Raw genomic sequence first — 23,346 nt, 5'->3', positions numbered from 1 at the left:
CTTTGCAATTGGCTGTAGTGTATTACTTGAAATACATCACCAGCCCCCGCCCGCCCTGAAGTGGGATTCTTTCATTTGATGTCAACTGAATGGCCATTTTACAGCCAAAGCAGATAAGGATCTGGACAACTTCCCCCTCCCCCACCAATCAATTTGTTTATGGCTATCTCAATGCAGGGATCATAAGAACATAAAAACACTTGCATGGTAATTTGTAATATTTAATTGTTTCATCAGTAGTCTTGCACTTGCACACATGAAAAAAGGTCTTTCATCCCTATAAGATGAAGGTGGCAAATCAGTCTGACTCTGTCCCATCTTGCTGAGAACTGAAACTGACCCACACTCACTGTGAAACTGACCACATAAGCAGCCTCATGGTATTCCAGCAATATTATCTCACTAATACGCTCGCAAATGGCTTTGAAGGGAGAGGTTGGATGAGGGAGACATACACATGGAAGGAAGAAGTGAGAATGGGCATGGGGAGAAAAACCTGAAGTGACAAGAATGCACAGGACTGGCTTTTGATTTGGGATCGAGGCAGACTTTAAACTCGGGGTAAAACAGCATCCTGAAAATGCAGGGAAAATGTGAGTGGAGAGCGAGATGACTTCTGAAGGTCAGAAAATACATGCAAAATTAAAACGAAGCCCCAAAGTAGTCGTGGGGGGGGTGACCGAGACGGGAACAACCCATGCATAAAAGGCCTAACTCTCATGTGTGTCACAGTGGCTAAGAGATTATGAAGCAGGGTGCCCCCAGTTCAAATCTTCCCTCAGTCACTAGCTCACTAGGTAGCTTTAATTGTCTCAGACCCTCAGGTTCCAACATGTAATACAAGGACTAAAATACTTTCTCAGCTTACAAGTTGTTGAAAAGATTGTTGATATAAAACATTAGAAATGCAACCTAAATAGAAAGTGTTATTCAAACAACCCTAAGGTCTCCATGTAGGGACCCGACTGGAGGTGCAGATCACACTAAGAGAGGAGCGAGAGAGGAGCATGAGAATAGGAGGTGGCTAGAACCCCATAAAAGCTCAGATAAACCTTTGAAACATATTCACAAGGGAAAGTTTCAGGGGATAGCTGTGTTGGTCTGCAGTAGAACAGCTAGATTCAAGTCCAGTAGTACCTTAAATACCAACAAGTCTTCCAAGGTATAAACTGTCAAAGGTGGTATCTGACAAAGGGAGCTTTGGCTCTTGAAAGTGTATACCACAAAAATCTTGTTCATCTCTAAGGTGCTACTCCAGTGGTAGTGGGAGAAAGAAAAAAACCTAGCTGTTCACAAGGGAATGAATTCATGGGTGTATGGGAGGACAAGGTGGTATTTTGCCCCACAGATCCTAAATTTACCGATTTTTATGTCAATCAATCAATCAATCAAATCTTTTAATGGCATATAATATCAGGCCAGTACAAAATACCAATTAAAATGTCAAACATCATATATATACACAAATTAGGTACAACGATTTACTCCCAGTTCCCTTTTTTGCGAACCATTAGAGCGTTATTAAGGAATTTGGCAACCTCCTCAGTTATGCCTGGAGAAGTATCTTTCAGTATATATTGTTCTTTAGCTTGATCAGACAGGCCCACCAGGTTTGTAAAGACGGGGTCAGTATATTTTATGTCTTTCAACAAGTTAGCAAGAGGACAACTGAGGGACCATGTCCTTTCCTAATACTATTTCTGAGGGTGCCTTTGAGGGCACCTAGCAAGCCAAGTTTTAGATTACTTCCACCCAGAGTCCCCCCCACCCCCAAATTGCAGAATAGGAATCTCTCTGTAGTTCCTAATACTCACTCACTCCTCCTTATCAAATGCTTTGTTTTTCCAGAAATCTGGGTGAGCGTTGATGTGCATGTTTGCACATTTAATCAAAAGTGTCATTAACTCTTCAGACAAGCCAGACCTCCAAAATGCATCATGTGTCATTACAGCTAACTTTCTAACTACTTAGCATTCTGCTTGCTGTTTTGGGTCTGTCTCCTCCTTTGTAAGAGCAAACACCTAAAATGTTCTGGAAAAACAGAGGGGGAAAGCTCCCTAGAATTAGAAGCAAGTAAGAGACTTACTTGAAACTTACATTATTGGCACCATGTACTAGCTCCAGCTAGTACATGGAGGTTGGCAATCCTAGCCACCAGGGAAGCTAACAAATTGAACAATGACCAATAAAATCATATTATAAAACCATTAAAACCACCCCAAAAAACCCATCATAAAATCAATTAAAACCAGAGCTAAAATACATGCAAAACAAAGCAACAATTAAAAACATTAGGCAGGAAGGAGAGATTACTGAGGGAACACCGAACTAAACAAACAAGTCTTCACCCACTTCTGGCAACAGAAGAAGACAGACTAATCTCCCTGGGCTTTGATGCCATGACTGAGAAGGCCCTCTCCCAGGCTGCCACCTGCCTAATCTCAGAAGGCAGGGGCACCCAAAGCAGGGCCTCCGAAGATGACCGCAGTGGTCAGGTAGATTCATAAGGCAGTCCTTATGTTGGTCCCAAACCATATAGAACTTTAAAGATCAAAATCATCCCCTTGAATTCTGCCCGGAAACAAATTGGGAGCAAGTGTAGACGGGCTGAGTGATGCAGTCCCTACAATCCACTCCAATCAACCTCATGGCTGCAACATTCTGTACCAAATGAAGTGTCCAAACACTCCTCAAGGCAGCTTCATGTAGAGTGCATTGCAGTAATTTAATCTATATGTAACTAGTGCATGCACCACAGTGGCCAGATCTTTTCTGCCTAGGAAAGGCTACAGCTGGCTAACCAGCCGGGGCTGGCAAAAGGTACTCCTGGACACAGCTACCACAGCAGGAGGCCCGGATCCAAGAGCACCCACATAAAATGAACCTGTTCCCTCAAAGGGATTACAACCCCATCCAGAACAGGTTAACACCTTAAATCCTGGGTCAGAAATAAAGATACAGGCAGAGAATAATAACACTAGAAAAAAAAATCCCAATGCATTTCCTGAACCTTGCAAATGTTTTAACTTAAAATCCCTTGCTTTCCTTTTTTTATTCTGTATTTATTAACACCCTTCAGAGACAGATCTGAACTACTCTGATAGACTACCAAGCCACATCTGTTATGAAGTCTGGGCAAAAAAACTATTTGTGTCCATTTGATCAACTACTTTTTTACATCACTATGTTTTAATGTATTGTTAGCTTTAATTGCCTTTGCCTTCCGTCCACTCATCGCCCCTTCCCCAAAGTCACTAAAACCAAACAGCAGCCTTATTCTGTGTTAAATGTCAGTTGTAAAATTTCAGTTCTGTGTTTCCAATTTCACATCAACTGAGAATGCACCCCTCACAGCCCAATCCTGAGCTGTCAGCAACTGAAGACGGCAGAGAGGAGGCATCGCTGCTGCACCTCCTAACCCGTTTCCCAGCCGCCGAAAGCTAGAAAAAAGCCTATTAAAGGCTTTTTGTTTTTTAAATGGGGATTTTCACCCCATTGAAAACAGCAAGGCTGCACCTAATAAAAAAACGCGCACAGCAATGCTGTTCATCCCGGTGGCATACTTTGGCAAAAGGGGGCAGAAGGTTGCCTACAGGCAGCCCCGCCCCCCCAAATACCAGCACATCCTCCAGAATGCCGGCAAGGGCCTTTACACCGATGGGACGCTTGCAGAAGGCCCAGACGGTATCCGGGGCAGCACCGGGAGACCAGCGTCTGGGCCTCCCTGCCGGCGTTGGGGCCACTCATGATGGCATAAGTAGCCCGGGAGCAGGCGCGGGGAGACCCAACGCCGGCTGTCAGTAGAGTAAAACCCTTCTAAACCCACCAATTTCGAGTGACATAGAAGGATGTCACTGTGCTTAGGATTGCACTTTCACAGAGCATCCCCAAGACAGTCTACTTAGAATCTTACTCAGGTCTCTGCAATGGGGCTTACTCCAAGGAAGTGTTCTTAAGATTATACCATCAACGTCTAATTTGCTTTCAGATGGGGGAAAAAAACTGCTTAATGGCAGGACAGAGGAGAGAATAACATTACACAATGTCAGAATAATTCTTATTTGTATTCTCCCTAACAAGTTGGAGTCAGTATTTTTCCGACAGATGACAGGTTTTTTTTTTTCATTTTGAGAATACCCATCAGATTAATTGTTTAATAGAATTTTCCTGCCTTTTTCATTCTTAGAAGATGTAGATTTTTCAAATGCCCGCAACATGCCACTATGGAGTTTCCCATGAGTAGTAGCTAATCGTAGTTTGGTTCATTTGTTTGAAAGCTTTATTTTCCCAAGAGCTGGCTAAATTGGAACAGGAATAATCAGCAATGAGAACTGACATCTTGACATTCAAAATAAAAATTTATTTATCTATATGGAACTTTTGTATGAGTCTAACCTTGGATATGATTTTAAAACCACACCTCTGTTACCTAGGCATTTCCTAGGAGGTTTTATTTAAACAAAACATTGACAAGGAAATTGTTGGAATGCTATTCCCAAATAGCTGACAAAAATTATGCCAGTATATATTTTCGTATTTAACGAGTGATAAAATAATTTCTTTTTGCAGCATGAAGTTAAATCTGTACGAGTGTTTCCCAATGGTCTGCTGCATCTCTAGACGTAACGATAATTGTGTAGCACCTGCACACCAAACCCAAATGCCATCATCGTGGTTTATCCCACTTCCATCTCTTTTCTGCACAGTGGAACTTAGTATGGTTTCCAACCTCCAGGTAGTAGCTGGAGATCTCTTGCTATTACAACTGATTTCCAGCCAGTAGAGATCAGTTCAGCTGGAGAAAATAGCCGCTTTGGCAGCTGGACTCTATGGCATTGAAGTTCCTCCCCTCCCCAAACCCCACCCTCCTCAGGCTCTGCCCCCAAAACCTCCTGCCAATGGCGAAGAGGGGCCTGGCAACCCTAGAACTTAGATATGTGTCTGGCCTCATTACAGGGCAAAGTATCCTTATTGCCCTATCCACACCAAAACACTCTTGGAAGAATACCCAGAAAAGTTGGCAATGATTGGAGAAAAAATGATGTATAAGAATGTAGTTTCATGTAAAACAATGCCTATCACATTCAAATGCAGAGCTTTCAGGGGCCAATTCCAGAAACTTGAACAAATTTAGAGATACCTAAAGATACATTGCCCACTAGTTGAAAGGATGCCTGTATTTGTTAACACACACACATACAAACAGAAAGGGGAGGGAAAGTAGAAGATGCAATATGGTCCACCAGAAAATATCAGATTTATTTGTGAAAGTTATTCATAGCCTTTGCTACGATAGGCACGGCAGATGTACGAGTGTTATGTTTGTTTATTTGAAATGGGAGTCCTGAATGCAACAACAAGGAATCTATTTTTGATACGTGAAGTGAAAAGTTAAGTTTTTTATTTTATTTTTTGCTACGGGAGGAGATGAACCGTGAGCTTTCTCCATCCCACCCCTAACCGCAGAAGTAAACTATAAACTCAGGTTACACCCCTTAATTAATTGCAATATTATTTATAAAGTGGGGATATTATTAGCAATTACTGTATTAAAGCCTTTACATAGAATGGCCAAAAAAATGCAGAGAAATTGGCTGTTTTGTTTTCTGGTGGCTTTGAAGCACTATCTAGATCAAGAGTGTCAAACATAAGGCCCGGGGGCCAGATCCAGCCCTGTGAAAGCTCTCATCCATCCTGCGAGCCAGCCGAGGCAGCCACACACACCCATCCCAATACGGGCTGGCGAGCTCACTGCAGGATCGCCAGCCGGGGCTGCCACCACTGCCCCACTCCTGATCTGGTGAGCTCACTGCAAGCCAGTTGGGGCAGCCACCCCCCCCCCCTGCTCCTGACATGTCAATTATCAAAGACAGTTAAACAAAAGAAAATACTGTAAGAGTGCTATTGTTTTAAGCATGTTTGTATTTTAAGTAAAAAAAATAAAGCAAAGAAATAATATCATTACTTGGCTTTGCGTGTGTCTTTTATAATGTTTGTATCTCTGGTACCTGTGGCATTTAATTTTATGGCACCCATGGTCCAGCCCGACCAAGTGACATTTATGTCATATCCAGCCCTCGTAAAAAATGATTCCAACACCCCTGATTTAGATGCTGAAACCTCGGTTAACCTCACTGATGTCAATGAAAGTGTTGACACAGGAAACATAACATGGAGGGAAAACATTTGCACAGAGAGAGGGGTGGGGAGAGAGAGAGAGAGAGAGAGAGAGAGAGAGAGAGAGAGAGAGAGAGAGAGAGAGAGAGAGTCACAGCTTTCCCATGTTAAGATATGTACAGTAAGGGCCTAGACCTTATGGATATGGAGGTCAAATTGAGCAACAATGTGGCTTCCAGATGTATAGGAAAATAATTTGTTGTGAAACTCAACACACATGGAGGAAAGGGGTATTGACGGCTATTAGTTAAAATGGATACTAGTCATGTTGCATACCTATTCTCTCTAGTATCAGAGGAGCATGCCTATTTTATTGGGTGCAGTGGAGCACAGGCAGGATGGTGCTGCTGCAGCCATCGTGTTTGTGGCTTCCTAGAGGCACCTGGTTGGCCACTGTGGGAACAGACTGCTGGACTTGATGGGCCTTGGTCCGATCTAGCAGGGCCTTTCTTAGGTTCTTATGTTCACACACAACACAAGCCTTTATTGGCATATTAAAAGAAAAGGACATACATTTGGATAAAACCGAGTACAAATAAATAAAATTGGATAAAACCATCCCAAATCAGCCATTAAGGAAAGCTCCACACCATTCACGATACCTGTTAGCTAAAACTGTAAGAACCCTGCCACTGATTCAATTATTTTTGGGTTGTGTGGTCATAAGATAGGATGTCCTGATTTCACCAGAGAGCCATTCCCTATTTACAAACAGTGGGTCAATGAATTGGGATATAAAGTAAACTCTCAGTCGAGATCCATCCTGCAAGGGGTCTGACAATCTGCACATAAAGCCTTTGAAAAAAAGAAAAAAGAAAAAAAACAACCACCTGCAAATGTTTCAAGCTGAAAAGGCCAATTTTCACGGGCAGACGGAAGAGTTGGCAAAGGTCACTTCAGAAGAACCAGAAGCATGTCAGATCTACAGAACAGCGATGGTGAGAATCCAGATTGCCATGCAGGGAGCTCCATGCCCACAGTGGGACTTCTGACCACTTCCATTCCAACCCCCCCTCCCCACAAGGCAATTATGAAACTTGGGACATTGTTTGGACAACTTGTGAAAAGTTGGGAGCAGATTCTGTGTGTTTCTCCAGTAGTGGTAAAAGCAGCTTGGGGTGACATTTTCAGCAGGAAAACAGCATGAGAGGAAAGCATGAAATAATCCCTTCCTCCTGCACACATCCTAAGAGCCCCGTGGTGCAGTGTGGTAAGCTGCAGTACTGCAGTCCAAGCTCTGCTCACGACCTGAGTTTGATCCCGACGGAAGTCAGTTTCAGGTAGCCAGCTAAAGGTTGACTCAGCCTTCCATCCTTCCGAGGTCGGTCAAATGAGTACCCAGCTTGCTGGGGGTAAAGGGAAGATGACTGGGGAAGGCACTGGCAAACCACCCCGTAAATAATGTCTGCCTAGGAAACGTTGGGATGTGATGTCACGCCATGGGTCAGGAATGACCCGGTACTTGCACAGGGAACCTTTACCTTTACCTATACACATGGTGGTATCCCCACTTTAAACAACAGGGAAAACCCTCACATGTCCACAGGAGAAGAGCTTGCACTCAGTCTATCCTGGCCCATTTTAAGAGCTTTGCATTTTGTGTATCATTGTTTTTCATTTTGTGCATCGTTTTTTTTTTGTGTGTGTGTATCATTTTGTGTATCATTGTTTTTCATTTTGTGCATCTTTTTTGTGTGTGTATCATTTTGTGTATCATTGTTTTTCATCGGATTAGTTAGATAATGTAATTACAGTTTAAGAGGCTAACAAATCAGTGGGTTGTACCAGGGATGCATTTTGAGGGGTGCCGTCAGCATAGCTGATGAAGTAAAATTTCAGTCATCCTGAGATGTCTCCTCAGATAAGCATCAAAACAGTACGTGCTTCATAAAATGCCAGTGTCCATGTTCCATTTCCACACATCACCAGATCTCTGGCTTTTCCAGGAGTTTCTTGAAAAACCAACTGAGAATAAAACTTTATGGATTTATATGTATTTTTAAAATGATAATGATTAATATATGTGAAGAGTCACATGTCCTAGTGCCGGCAGTCTTTCCACATCAATTAGCAAGGCAAATTTTGTCAAAACTCAAAGAAGCTACTATTCTGTCTTCTCAGTTCAGAGAGAAGAAGGGACATGAGACTGAACACAAATAACATATAGCTAAAATAATCTTCTTTATAAAAACTTGAGTAAACAAAACTATATTTGTATTTTAAGAGCACATCATTAAAAATGCTTTCACTTAAAAGTGAAAATTATTTTTAAAAATATAAAATTATAAAAGGGATGCTCCATCCGATCATGGGTTTCTGTGCAAACAGGTATTGTATATGTACTGTCATACTTTTCAAACTCATTACATTCAGGGTGAGTGGGCCCTTTCTTTAATTCCTGGGCTGAGATACAGCTAGCCCGGTACTCACAGCATTCAGGGCAACCTGTGACAAGAAGGAGCAAGATTGAGCATGCTGCCCCAAAGCCATGCCCCAACTAGGGTTTCCAGATACCTCTTTGCCACCGGCGGGAGGTTTGGGGGCGGAGCCTGAGGAGGGCGGGGTTTGGGGAGGGGAGGGACTTCAATGCCACAGAGTCCAATTGCCAAAGTGGCCGTTTTCTCCAGGTGAACGGATCTCTATCTGCTGGAGATCAGTTGTAATAGCAAGAGATCTCCAGCAAGTACCTGGAGGTTGGCAACCCTAACCCCATTGGGAACAAAACCTATAGTCTTCTTTGTAAATACAGGTCCCATGATCCCCACCTAGACTTTTTTGGGTGGTCAAAGAGGACCCCCCCCCCCCCGGGTGCATTTTTTCCAGTAGAAAAGCTAACTGGATCTGAAGCAGCTGAAAAACTGGCAAAAACTGCACGGCTAGTTGAATAACTTCCCCACTTTTTTTTAAACCACATGCCAACCTGAGAGGCTGACAGTTTAAACAGAGGCATAAGGGAGGAGGGACAGTTTAATCCTTTCTTTGCTGACATTTTTTCCCCGTTCAAAACAGCCCCCTAATCTGCTTTGCTGTCTTCCTAAACAAGGGAAAAAAATTAAAAAGTGTCTATCTCTTTTTCTTTGTGTGTGTGTGGGGGGGATTTTTTTTTACTTGCCACTGTCATGAATGCAGCACATATTTTGAGTCTCTGCCTCTCCCATCTACAATATGGCCTACACTGCAGGGCTAGTTTAAGGACTACTGAGATAGATTATATAATGAGCTCTGAACATCTTAAAATGCTTCATAAATGTCAGCTGCTATTACAGCACTAGGCTTCTATTACAAATCCTAATTGAGAGTAGGCTAGCTTCCAACTATTTGTGGTATCTAGCTAAACTACCTCAATAGCTAGTTAAAATCTGTTTAGGGGATAGAGTTATTTATCCACCGGTGAGTGGACCAGGGGAGGATGATAGATCACTATAAAGTGAGGGTAGAGGGGTCACTTTGGTTTAAATACCACATCAACGTAGTACGTATTACGATGGTAGAGGTCCTGAACTTAGCAGCTATTTGTCCGGGCCGCAGGGAAAGCATACGATGTAATGGGGTCCTAGGAGCAACGTTAGGGTCAAATGCAAGGCGCCACCCTTGAATCGTTTCCTGTGCAAGTTCTTCCCTTGGGCAGCAGGCAGGACTCAGTTCAAGCTCCTCGTGGTATCATTATCACATCAGCAGCAGCACCGCCACTGGAGATAGGGTTGCCAACCTCCAGGTGGTATTCAAAAAAATGTAAATTCAACTGTAAATTGGTAGTATTCAAAAATCACAGATGTAGGCCTGGTATCCTTTTTCTTGTCTGGTTTTTTTTCTTATAGAGTCCCTGTTGCCTATAATTCTTTCTCTATCCTCATTGGTGTAAGCAAATTTTCCACTATGCTGTTTAGCCATTTTACATACAAGTAGTATTCAAAAAAAATGTAAATTCAACTGTAAATTGGTAGTATTCAAAAATCACAGATGAAGGCCAATCTCCAGCTGATAGAGATCAGTTCACCTGGAGAAAATGGTCGTTTTGGCAATTGGACTCTATGGCACTGAAGCCCCTCCCCTCCCCAAACCCTACCCTCCTCAGGCTCCACCCCGGTGGCGAAGAGGAGCCTGGCAAGCCTAACTGGAGATCACAGCATAAAACCCCCAGGTATGCAGGAACCTGAGAGCTTCAAATGCATGCACTTTATAAAGCATCTGTAGGGTGTCACTTGTACATAGCTCCTTACAGCCAGAGACTTCTCTGCAGTTTTAAGCCATATGCCTTTAACAGAACTGTCTTTCCTCAGAAGGACTGTCCCCCCCACACACACACAAGGGGGGAAACCCACTTGCAGTGAAAAACATGAATGCTTTTCATAATCTGGCATGCTTCTCTGCGCAAGCACGAGATGCTGCCTTTCTAAAAGGGGACAGCCAACATTCTCTTCAAGCAGCCAACACCAAAATATCTGCCTCCCTTGCTAAAGAGAAACAGAAAAATGGAGCAAAGCTGGCTGAGCCAATTTCCCCCCCCCCCTCCCAGGAAATGTAGTGGTTGGACAGCTAAATGCCAGTTCCAAACAGGTAAACAAGTCAGATTTGATTGAGTTCCTGTAGGATTCATTTTGTTTCTCTCTTTCATTTTCACAACTGATAAATTAAGGAAGGGTGCCATGCGTTGGTATGTGGAAGTACAAATATGTATATATGATTCCTTCAGCTCTGCGGCGCTCGCTTACAAGAATGAAACAGCACTTCTTACAGCCGTTTCTGCTGCAATGCCTTAAATCTGTCCATTGCCATGTACCAGGGCTTACCATATCATTAGGGTTACCAGGTGCCTCCTCGTCATCGGTGGGAGGTTTTGGGGGCGGGGCCTGAAGAGGGTGGGATTTGGGGAAGGGAGGGACTTCAATGCCATAGAATCCAATTGCCAAAGCAGCCACTTGTCTTCCTGGAGACAAGAGTAGAGTAAAACTATTTAATGTATGTTCCTTTTCGCCTTATAATCATCGATGGTGCTCCAAAGAGTCAGAAACATTATGCTCCTTTTCTTCCTCCAGGTGCCACTCCTAGCAACAGATGAGACGTCACCGCTCAGGCCACTATATGAAGAGCTCCTATTTCCTAACTGGAAAAATCACAAGGAGGAGACAACTAGGGTTTGCCAACCTCCAGGTACTAGCTAGAGATCTAGTTACCTGTTGTGATCAATAAGAATAATATGAAAATCTATGGAAACATAACTGAAAAAGACTTCCAGTCTTGCTAAAACTTCATATACGGCAATCAGCGCAATGCAACGCTGAATAAACTGCTCCTGAAAGGACAAGAAAACAAACAACGAACAACTGGACATTTTATACTTACCAACTGAGGAAATTTATTTTGAAACAGGACATATACCGGAATCCTGTCTTTATATACATGCCTTCACCTTAAGTTATTCTTGTGAAGCAACAAGATTGTATACTTATATATTTTTTTCATTTTAAGCCTGTACAATAAGATTATTTTGAACTCTTGTGGAACAACAAGATTGTATATCTGTTTACATATATATTTATATATATATATATATATTCCCAACAACTCTCATATGGGTTCTGTGGAATAACAGAACCAAAAAAATATATAGAAATTGTACCATTGGTTTATGTTTAATTTATTCTTGCCATAGTGGCTGCACAGGTTTGATTAACTTTCATATTGCAGCTCAAGTGTATATTTGTTTTACTTAACCTCCAGATACTAGCTAGAGATCTCCTGCTATTGCAGCTAATCTCCTGCCGATAGAGATCAGTTCACCTGAAGATAATGGCTGCATTGGCAATTGGACTCGATGGCATTGAAGTCCCTCCCCAAACCTTTTCCCTCCTCCGGTTCTGCCCCTAAAACCTCCCGCCGGTTGCCAAAAGGGACCCTAGAGACAACAGAGCACACATATCTTGTGCCAGACCCTCACCCTGCTACCTACAGGCACCTCTCCCAAGCAGAAAATAGGAAACTGCCCCATATCAGAGGTACAACAGAATGTCATTTTTGAATAATAGTTCAGGCCACAAACTCTGTGAAATTCGTTGTAGTTTCTGTGGGAATGGATGTTTCTCGGTTCATTGAAAGAGATGCATCCCTTTGGGCACTCCGAACTATCCTAGCTATTAAAATAAATGCAGGAACTCTGTGCGTTTTGAGAACTCTCTCTGTGTGTGGACTCCTATGTCAGCAATGAAACACAGGCTGAGGTTTCAGAGTCACAATAATATCTAGTACAGTATACACACACACATACACACACACACACACACACACATTGTAACACATGAACAAGTACCAGTAAGACCAATTTAACTAATCCATTTGATATATATTTGCTTTTGGGGAGGGGGGAAAAGCCCCGTTGGTTCCCCATTGCCCCAAGTTATTTTAAGTATAAAAACAACCATGAAATTTACAAAAACCTCAATAATAGTCACCCCTCTCTATTAAATCAGACGTTACCTCATTAAACAACCAGCCTGAAAAAGGTGTTAATGTTACTATTTCAAACAGGGCAACTTGGCACCTGTTTGTTCCCTTATTCGTTTTAAAACAGCTCTGAGCCCCAGCTGCAAATGACTAATGTTTGTTGCACCTGTAAAAATTCCTCTGGCTAATAAAAAAAAGTAGTCCCACATCATTAAAACATCAAGAAAGGAATTCATCCCTCCTGGATGACAAAAGGCAATCAACACTAAGGGGTGGGTACAATAAAAGAGCTATTTTTTTGGGAGACTCCAATTGCACAAGTTAGGTTCTAATTTATATTTTAAAAAGCACGCTGCATTTATGTAATGATTGCTTTATTGATGTGCTGTTTGTAAAAGCATATGTGTGGCAGCTGTAACTAGTGACCCACCAACCCAACTCTAGCAACAGTTTCAACATCCCTCTTGTTTTTGTCTCCCTGCTTGAGTGCGCGGTGAGAAGAGGGTGTCCATCAGCAGGCTGGACATTCTGCATTTATCGGGTCGCATATCATAAAATTTATTGCGGTCTTCGACCAGTATCACAAAAGTTATAACAAGATTTAACAAACGTTATTGGGTCTCATGTTGAACAAGTCCAACATAGGTAGTATTTTATATTTACTGGGGGGGGGGGAGGAACTCTTGGGGAAATGATGATTTTGTTTGAAATGCTTGTTTTCAACATGTTTACTAATGGCTAAGCAGCTGAAATTTCCAGGACTGCCTTGCTTAAGATTCACAGCCTCGAAAGCTGCAAACCGAACAAACGGAGAGAAAAACAGTGCTGTCATGGCCATTGACCACCAGGTGGCAGCAATGTGTTTTATGAATAATGCAATAAGACAGTGCCGTCCGCTCCTGTTATACATTTAAAATTACTAATTAATAATTACTTTTCAAACATGGTAAATGTAGTAAAAGGCAACAGAATAGAGCAGGGGAACTGCATTCTTAAACTGACATTGCTGGCTGCCTGGCGTATTCTCTTTTACATAATGGACTGAAATCCAGGGACGCTATTACTCTGTAACTATCCAGTTACTTGAGCCTCACTGGGTTTCAGTGCTTCTGCTCCTGACAAAATTATCACTTCATGTATATATTAAAAGCATTAAATATTGTTAAGCTTAACTTTTGCAACAAAGATGTGACTTGGGCTTTAACTAGGTATTTTCGTTTTTGATATAACAGAGCTATCAAAAGGGAGAGAAGGGACGCATACAATTTCCTCCGACGACATTAAAGACAAACACTCTCAGACACACTTGGAGGCCTTTAACTTCCTATACATATTGACTTTTAAAAGATTATACCTAATACTAGTGGGTTGCAGCAAGATGGATGATGGCTGGCTGGCTGGATTCAGAAAGACACTCAACTTATACACCAGGAGGAAGAATGTCTAAGAACCCTCTCTTTGGAATGGTCTCTCTCAAAAAGTCACCAGGGTTCATTCACTGCTGACTTTTACAAAGAAAACCCAATGCTCTTTTATTCCACCCAACTTTTGCAGTTAACAAGACCCAGGATATCTTGTTAAAAACCCATCTCTTTGCACGTGAGCCTACTTGCATGCTGCTATCTGTCTCACAAGTGCTTCTGAGTGGGTTACTCCTATCATACACACACGCACACAGAGGAGTTACAGTGGCTGAACAACAGAAGGCCTTTTCAACCTAGACCCTAGTAGTTCTTTCAAAGAGAAGTTTGCTTTCCTTCTCTGCTTGGATTCCAGCGCCTGGTAAAGGCCTCTGATGACTAGGCACAACGGGGGGGGGGGGGAGATGAAAATGGTTAATAAAATTACACATCGGGTATAGAAACTACATAGGGATACCTTTCTCCCTCAGGATACTAGATCTAGTGGGCATCCAATGAAGGTGATGGGAACCAACTGAGAACGAAGTGAAGTACTTCTTTACTGCGTGAGGAATTAAATTGTGGACCTATCCTCATGGTGGCCACGAACATAGAATCTTTCAAAGGGGATTAGACAGATTTATGGAGGACGAGTCCATCAATGGCTACTAGCCATGAGGAGTAAAGGGAACTTCTTTATATAGAGGCAGGAAGCCGCTGAACCCCATCTCTAGGAGGCAACATCAAGACTTGGCTCTATGCCGTTTGTTCACCCTCCAGGGCAACTGGCTGGCTGCTGTATGAAACAGTGTGCTGGACTAGACGGGCCACTGATCTGATCCAGCCAGGCTCTTCTTAGGCTCTTATTATTCTGACAGCTTCCACCATTTTTTAATTTGGTTGTGATAAGACCAGTGATATGCTACTGGCCCATTTGCCATCTTAAGTGGGAAGTGATCTTAAGTGGGAAGTGAGTATAAAGGTAACTTCCGTTGCCATCTTGAACAGAGTTATACCAGCTGTGTCCTTCTAAGCCACTGACTGCAATGGACTCTGAAGGGTGTACTTCTGCGTAAGACTGCACTGTTCCTGACTTGGAATCAGAAAGATGCTTCTCCATCAAAGCACACATAGGAAAGAAAACAAATCAGCACAAGCCAACTTATTCCAGCACTTAAATGCCTACATAAATATGAGTATGATGGATATGGGTATGGTCCATTCAAGCAGTTTTTAACGGGCATGAAAAGCCTCTGCCTCAACTACATCACCTTGGAGGCAGCTGGCACTGTCGGGGTGATGTTCCATGTGATTGGATGGGCTCAGAATATAATGCTGGGAAGCACACATCACTGCCATTCAGAAGCATTTTTTGAACAGCTTCCATCTGGGCTGAGTAATACTTGAGCTGGCCCAGTCTTTCTAATCATGCAGGAAGTGGCCATTATCCATTTTTTACATCCCACCCTTTCCCTAGTTACTCCATGGTCCACGACTGCTATAACTACATTTTCTGATTGGAGAAAAACCCATTCTAGCATTGAAGTGTAAGGATGTGTCACTGGCCACCACGATTAAGTTAATTCGTGCCATCGTGTTCCCTATTCCTATGTATGGGTGTGAAAGCTGGACATTGAAGAAAGCCAATAGGAAGAAAGTAGATTCCTTTGAAATGTGGTGTTGGAGGAAGAGTGTTACGGATACCGTGGACCGCCAAAAAAACCAAAAAAACAAATCAGTGGGTTATAGATCAAATCAGGCCTGAACTGACCTTAGAGGCTAAAATGACTAAACTGAGGCTATCGTATTTTGGTCACATTATGAGAAGACAAGAGTCACTAGAAAAGACAGTCATGCTAGGAAAAGTTGAGGGCAGCAGGAAAAGAGGAAGACCCAACAAGGGATGGATTGGCTCAATAAAGGAAGCCACAGTCCTCAATTTGCAAGATTTGAGCAAGGCTGTCCAAGATAGGACATTTTGGAGGGCATTGATTCATAGGGTCACCATGAGTCGGAAGCAACTTGATGGCACTTAACACACATTCAGCACTGAACACCAGCTGGGAAGAAGCAGTGGACTTTCCTTGTCACTGTCCCACTAATCAAAGGAAGGTGATTGCAAACGATGCCAAATTTTGGAGAAGACCTTTGCTATTAAGGTTGTCAGTATCAGTTGCTTGGCAAATGCCAGGACTCTGTGCTATGTACAGATGTGGTACTCACACAGCCCTAAAACATCTCATGCGACGAAAGTGTAAGCTATGTTGACTGATTGGTTCAAATAACTTCTGGAGAGATGGAAACATGGAAAGTTGAGGGGGTTGCCAGGAGGCAGGAAAGAGAACATAGTGTGGGGAAAGGAATACAAGGGGGAAATGAGGTGTCCCTCACAAGTCCTTGCAGGTTCCCCATCATGCAACTGGACCTAGCCCACTGATTGTCATCCCACAATTGGGCTGCTGGGGGGGGGGGGAGACTGGTGATGGAGACACCTCCATGTCCCCTCAGGGAAAGGGAGCGGTCAAATCCTACTTTTGAATGGCTAGATTCTAAATGGCAGAAGACTTTATGACCTATCAGAAAACTCTCTGTAAAAGCCATGCTTTCCCTCAGTAATTCTTTAAAAAGGCTCAGAAAGAGTGAACCCTAGCTGAACGGAGACTGGCAGTTTCTTCCCATCTGTGTGCACCATGCCTAGCACATGGATGGTGCTAAAGAAATGCTCTGCATTGCAGTCATAGAAGGAATAGTTGTAGTGCCATATTTACCCAAAAGGGAGCTGGCACTGAATGTAACATGATCCCTCTAGAAATGTTTATACCCAAAAGTTTTTTTTTAATTACTGTATTCAACTGTATCTTGTATGCAAAGTAAAGACGGGCCTCTCTTTTTCTTGACTGCACATGTGGAAAAAACCTTGCCTTCCTTTCAGGTAAATGGTAGTGATGTCTCTCCCATGCCAGGCTCATCTTTATGTGAACTGAAGTTAAACTCAGCAGTTTGCTCCGCCGATCAGAATGTTAAATTCAGAGGAGGCTGAATGACTTTCATCGCCGAAGAAACAAACAGCAAGAGGGATAAGCCCTTTCTGGAAGTTGTGCCACAGGCGTGCAACAATTAACCTTGAGATGATTTCTAAAACCTAATCTAGTTACTGATGCTTCAGTAACTATATTAGCGCTGACTGCAAAGCGTTTTTATGCCACTGCTTTCTTCAGCCACAACCCACATCAATACACACCTAGCCAATGTAAAAGGGGTGTCGATAAAAAGAAGACAAGAGAGAATGATAGCACAACAGAGAGCCTATTTCGGTTGCTGACTGACAACGCTGCCATCCCTTAACATGGTTTTATTTAGTTATTACAACCATCTCTCTGTAAATGACATTTAGGATTATTTAAGATTATGTTGTAATCCTTTTAATCCCCAGTGCTTTAAATTTCAGGCTCAACACCAAAGAGCAAACTAGCACTTAGCGGATATGTTTAAAGCATGTGATTTGAACATAAATCTTCTTTTATTCACTACTCTTCTGATGAAGACCTAGCGTAAGGTGTCAGTTTGCCAGGGAGATGGAAGCAATATCCAGCCGCAAATTGCTCCATGAGCTGATAGGATCCCGGGAAGCCTCTTCAAATAACTCTGCTTTCTGGTTCTCTTCAGTCAACAAAAATAAATATTCTCAAGGCAAATGGTCACAGACGCTTCAGGATGTGTAGTCGTGGACCATAGGGGAATCCAATACTTGAACTATACATAAATTTGATCTCACAAGCATGTACACAAGTGTACTTATGTACAACTGGTATGGACGCAGAAGTACCTGTGGATGCAGGGATGGAACTCAGGGAAGGCTTTAAGCATAGGCCTGTCTCATTTACGCTTTTTATTTTTTATTTAAACATTTTATGCCACTTTTCCAGCCAACCAGTGTCCCCAAGGCAACGCACATAAAAACATTAAAATGTTATAAAAATAATTCAATAAAAACAAAAACAAACAATACCAGAATCAGGGAGGAGGGCCAATAACGGTTATCGGGGGAATGCTGAATGAAAGTCATCACCAGCTAAGAGAAAACACCAATAGAGGGAGACAGAAGAATCTCCCTGGGGACAAAGCTCTAGCCGCAGATGATGGAGGGAAACCAAAGCAGGGCCTCTGAGGATGACTGGAGTGAATATGTAGGTTCATATGGGGGAAGGCAGTCCTTAAGGTATGTTGGTCCCCAGCCATACAGGGCTTTAAAAGTCAATGCCACCACTAAGAATTATTTATTAATTTTGATTTCTTTAAAACATTTATTAGCTGCCTTTCTCCCTTGCAGAACTCAAGGCAGCTTACAGTATATATAAAAAATTGTAGAAACACAATTAAAAACCGCTATTATAAAACCCATATAAGTCACAGTTTAAAAAGTCCAATCAGGACTGCCAATAATAAAAGCTAAATCAATCAAAATGCAGAGCTAAATAAAACTGTCCTTAACTGCCTCCCGAAGAATGACAATGAGGGGCCAGTCACAACTCCATGCATAAATATGGGGCTGCCACAGAAAAGGCCCTTTCTTGTGAACCCAACAACAAGCATCTTTAATTGGTGGGACAGTCAGGAGGGCATCTGCCCGCGGTCTTAATTCCCCGGTAGCATCATATGGAGGAAAACGGCCCTTCAGTTACCCCAGTCCCAAGCCACATAGGGCTTTAAAGGACAAAACCAACACCTTGACTTGGGCTCAGGAGCAGATCGGTAGCCAATATAGTTGCTATATCAGGGACATATGCTCCCAATAATTGGCCCTGATTAGTAGTCTAGCCGCAGCATTCTACACTAGCTGCAGCTTCCGAACACTCTTCAAGGGCAGTCCCAAATAGAGTGCATTGCAATAGTTCATTCTAGATGTAACTAAAGCATAGATCTGACTGACCCAGGAAAGGACGCAGCGACGCGCTAGCCGAAGCTGAGAAATGCACTCCAAGCCACCTGATTTTCTAAGGTGACGGCTGTGTCAAGCAGCACTCTCAAGCTGCAAACCTGGCTTTTTAAGGGGAGTATAACCTCATCCAAGACAGGGAAGATGTCTGCCTTTTTACTAACTCAGAGAACCTCTTTCTTGTCAGAACTGAGCCTGGAGAAAATTGGAAGCCAGCGTAGATGGAACAAGGCTGAAGTGATAAGGTCCCTACAACCCACTCCGGTCAACTTTCCAGCCGCAGCATCTCTGGGGTAGCCCCATTCAGAGTGCATTACAGTAATCTAATCTAGAATTTACCAGGGCATGCAACACAGTGGCAAGATCTTTTCCACCCAGGAAGGTCCATATCTGAGACACCAGCCAAAGCTGGTGAAAGGCACCTCTGGCCACCACTGACACCAGTTTATCCAACAAGAGATCTGGGTCCAGGAGAACCCGCAAGCTGTGGACACGTTCTTTTAGAGGGGATGCAACTCCATCCAGAACAGGAGGAGAAGAAGGAGAGTTCGTTTTTATATGCCGACTTTCTCTACCACTTAAGGCAGAATCAAACCGGCTTACAGTCACCTTCCCTTCCCCTCCCCACAACAGACACCCTGTGAAGTAGGTGGGGCTGAGAGAGCATGACTAGCCCAAGATCACCCAGATTCAATCATCAAAACACTTTAGCCCAGAAAAAAGAAAGCAGGAAAGAGTGAAGAAACTTTTGCTTTTGAATTGCTTTAACAAAGTACAAACACTGTCTTGGCTCGCTCTATAGTTACGCATGGAAAGGAAGCCTGGTTAGGCTTTTCCCCCCTCCTAAAGCTGAGATAACCAAAACCAAAACAAAAAAATTAGGAGGTTATAAATCATCTCCTACCTGAAAAACATTCTTTCTGCTAGACTTCTCTGTGGGGAAACCAGCTGGGTGACCTTGGGGAAAAAGTGGGGAAACAAATCCAGTTCACCAGATTAGCCTCCACCGCTCATGTAGAGGAGTGGGGAATCAAACCCGGTTCTCCAGATCAGACTCCACCGTTCCAAACCACCGCTCTTAACCTCTACACTTATGCTGGCTCTCATTTCCTGGGTCAAATCTTTCCTCCACGAGTAGTTCCTCCATTTTGTCAGGATTAAGTTTCAGTTTGTTAGCCATCATCCATTTCAAAACTGCCTCCCGGAAACCGTTTGTGATTTCCACAGCCTCCCTGGGATCTGCTGGTAGCACAAGATAGATAGAGCTGAGTGTCATCTGCATATTGGTGGTAGGTGAAACTCTCTAGATCCTAGATGGTGTAATTTAGTGGAGATGATTTTGAATTTCTCATCCCTGCTGTTTTGACCTGAATTTTCCCTATTTCAATTTTGCTTCTCCCTTGTGCAGTCTGAACATGTAATTCTTTATTGTACACTACTTTATTGCCTCCTATCTTTTCCCCCCTCCAAAATTGGTCAACAGAGTTCAGCTGTCAATAAGCCAGCATTACAAATTATATGTATACCATACCTATAACATACACTGTTTTGTATAAATTTGCATATAAAAACTGTACAACATGCCATACGCAACTCCAATTAATCTACAATACCAACAACGAAAAGCGTAGAATTAAAACATCTGATAACAATATGAAGGAAGATAAAATAAACAAAATAAGGAATAGTTGCTTATCCCTGTAATTCTCCAGTGATCTAAATCACCGAGGCTGCAACCCACCACATACTTGGAAGTCACTCCCATTGAAATCATTATATCTAGGATCAGGCTATTAGCAATCTTATTAAATTGTTTTACATTCATTAAAATAATCTGCATTTGAGAAAATACATAACCTTTCAAACTGGCTGTGAGAGGTGTAGAAGGCTCAGCCTCCCCCCCCCCCCTTTAATCAGGAATGAACCGGGCATTAAAGCCTGAGAAATCATATAAATAAACAGGCAAATTCCACACCTTCAGCTTGTGTAAGCAGCCTGCAAAAGTTCTGTTTGCACGGGTTCACTGGGTCAAGGAGCCCAGTCTTAAACCCCAAAACAAATTAACAATCAAGTTTTAAAAACAAATTGAATGTGGCACATAAATCAGTAAATCAACAGGTTCTCAAAGGGTTTTTTTTTTTTTTTTTTTAGCAGATTCAATCATCAAAACACTTTAGCCCAGAAAAAAAGAAAGCAGGAAAGAGTGAAGAAACTGTTTTGCTTTTGAATTGCTTGAACAAAGTACAAACACTGTCTTGGCTCGCTCTATAGTTGCGCATGGAAAGGAAGCCGGGTTAGGCTTTTTTCCCGTCCTAAAGCAGAGATAACCAAAACCAAAAAAATAGGAGGTTATAAATCATCTCCTACCTGAAAAACATTCTTTCTGCTGGACTTCTCTGTAGTCCATTCAACGTGAGCTCCGTGCAAGTCCACCCATTCAGGCTTATATCCACTTTTCTGTAAATAACACACACACACACAAACATGAAGAGAAAATCAGATAATATGCTGAATGTCCCAAATTGTCAAATATACTATCAACCTTTTCTTAAAGCTGGGATCAAACACATTTGCAGGTATCTGACTGATACACTCCTACAAATTAGATGCTGGTGGCTGGCACCATACAATTTAATTGCTTTTTCAGTTCTGTATAGGCTCGATCCAATTTGGTTAGAGTGTCGTACTGGGATTTGGGAGACCCGGGTTCAAATCCCCACACTGCCGCGGAAGCTTGCTGGGTAACCTCAAGCCAGTGTAACAGATGGGCAAAGGAACTGCCTCTTTCTGTCAGTCATCAATCCCCTCTATTTCTGCTTGGTGTAACCGCCAGTCAGGGTCCATGGATGGCTGAATGAGCCAGATGGGAAGAAGAGAAACAGAGAAACATTTGTTATTCTCTCCGTTCTTGTCAGATAGGGACTGAACCTTCTTAGAGAGACTGGATGGATCTGTTTCAGAGCCTGATTGGAGAGTAAAGCAGGCTAAAGCAGTGTACGATTTCAGATAGGGTTTGTGCTTCCAGAGGAGTAGGCAGGAAGAAAATCTTTCTCGGGAGACTTTGCATGTCTCTCAGAGCCTGGCTTTTAGGATAAAGCAGGCCAATTTCAGTGGACACGTCAAAGAGGAGACCGTGCTGTCTCAGAGTCTGATTTTCAGAGGTAGAAGGCTAAATTATTGAAAAGTCTAGAAGGAGTTCAGACATATACTGTGAGATTCCTAAGGTTAGGGGAGGACCAAATTCACTTCAACGCCTAGCTGACCACTGCTCTTTGAACTCCCACCTTATTAACTGAAAAGCTATAACTTTGGGATTCCAGCAAATGCTGTATGTTATCCTAAGAATTCAAAGTATTTTTCCAGACATTTCTTCGGCTTAATATTAAACAAAATTATCAACTCTATTTGGCTATTGTCAAGTCCAATCCAATTTGGTAATTTCCTGTTCAGCTGGGCAACTGACAATCCAGTTTGACTATCTTGGGTTATCTGAAAGCTTTCTTGACTTCAACACCACGAAAATACTAATATTTTAAAGTAACCCACAATGCCTTTGCTACTGCATCAATATATTTGGATCACAGTTGTAATCATGGAAAAATAAAAACACTGAATATGCAACAGGCTGAAACACTGTTCTAGATACAGAAGATCCTCAAGTCTGCAAATGCTTATAAATTAGTTTTTTTTAAAAAAACTTGGCAGTTCTGTACTCCTTCAAATATGATTTGTACACTCTTTCACATTTAAATTCCATGTCCCCACTCTTCTCCATTCAAAAGATCATCAGTGCAATCCTTAACAGAATTAATACCCTTCTAAATCCATTGAAATCCATTGACTCTGCTTAGGATTGCACTGTCAAACGCTTGCTCCTCCACAAACCCTCCAGAACACCTAGGATTCAGAGGTTCTTCTCTAGTTGCTATCCACCATTAAGAACAAAACACTTCCCGAGTATGCCATTTGCCCTTGATATCGTTCTTAAAGTCCATAAATCCCTCCCGCTTTACATTAAAATAAGTCAAGGCTAATACGAGTGCTCCCTCCAACACTTAATGTCCTTGCTTTGTGTTCTTCAGTCAGACCAATTATGTTATATCAGTGCCATTGGAAGGGGCTGTGCTTATAAATTGCTACAACTGCCTGTTATGCTGAAATCTTGCTCTCTATGAATATGGATTTCAAAGGCATTTTCACGACGTAAATTAGTTGGAGAAGGCTAACAACCAGGGGTAAAATATCATCTTCTGAATAAACTCTCCAGAGGGTGGGAAAAAACAACATTTGGTGAACTTGCATTTTATGTCGAAATGGAGATTCTTGTAAAAAGACATTTACTTACAGATTGTTACTGACAACTTCACTTAAAAGAGAAGCAAAGTGCAGAAA

General features: G+C 42.4%; 1 protein-coding gene across 1 annotated transcript in view; it reads right to left on the bottom strand.

Moving 5' to 3' along the window:
- Nucleotides 1-23,346, bottom strand: part of ARHGAP15 (Rho GTPase activating protein 15) — a 509,635-nt gene that overhangs the window by 418,197 nt on the left and 68,092 nt on the right. Inside the window, exon 5 of the mRNA XM_056861406.1 lies at nucleotides 21,322-21,411. Coding sequence (XP_056717384.1) covers nucleotides 21,322-21,411 — 90 coding nt within the window. The remainder of the gene's footprint in view (nucleotides 1-21,321; nucleotides 21,412-23,346) is intronic.

This window comes from Euleptes europaea, chromosome 15, assembly GCF_029931775.1.
Source record: "Euleptes europaea isolate rEulEur1 chromosome 15, rEulEur1.hap1, whole genome shotgun sequence".
Taxonomy (NCBI): Eukaryota; Metazoa; Chordata; class Lepidosauria; order Squamata; family Sphaerodactylidae; genus Euleptes; species Euleptes europaea.
The sequence above is the reverse complement of the archived record's forward strand: the minus strand, read 5'-3'. Positions and strand labels throughout refer to the sequence as shown.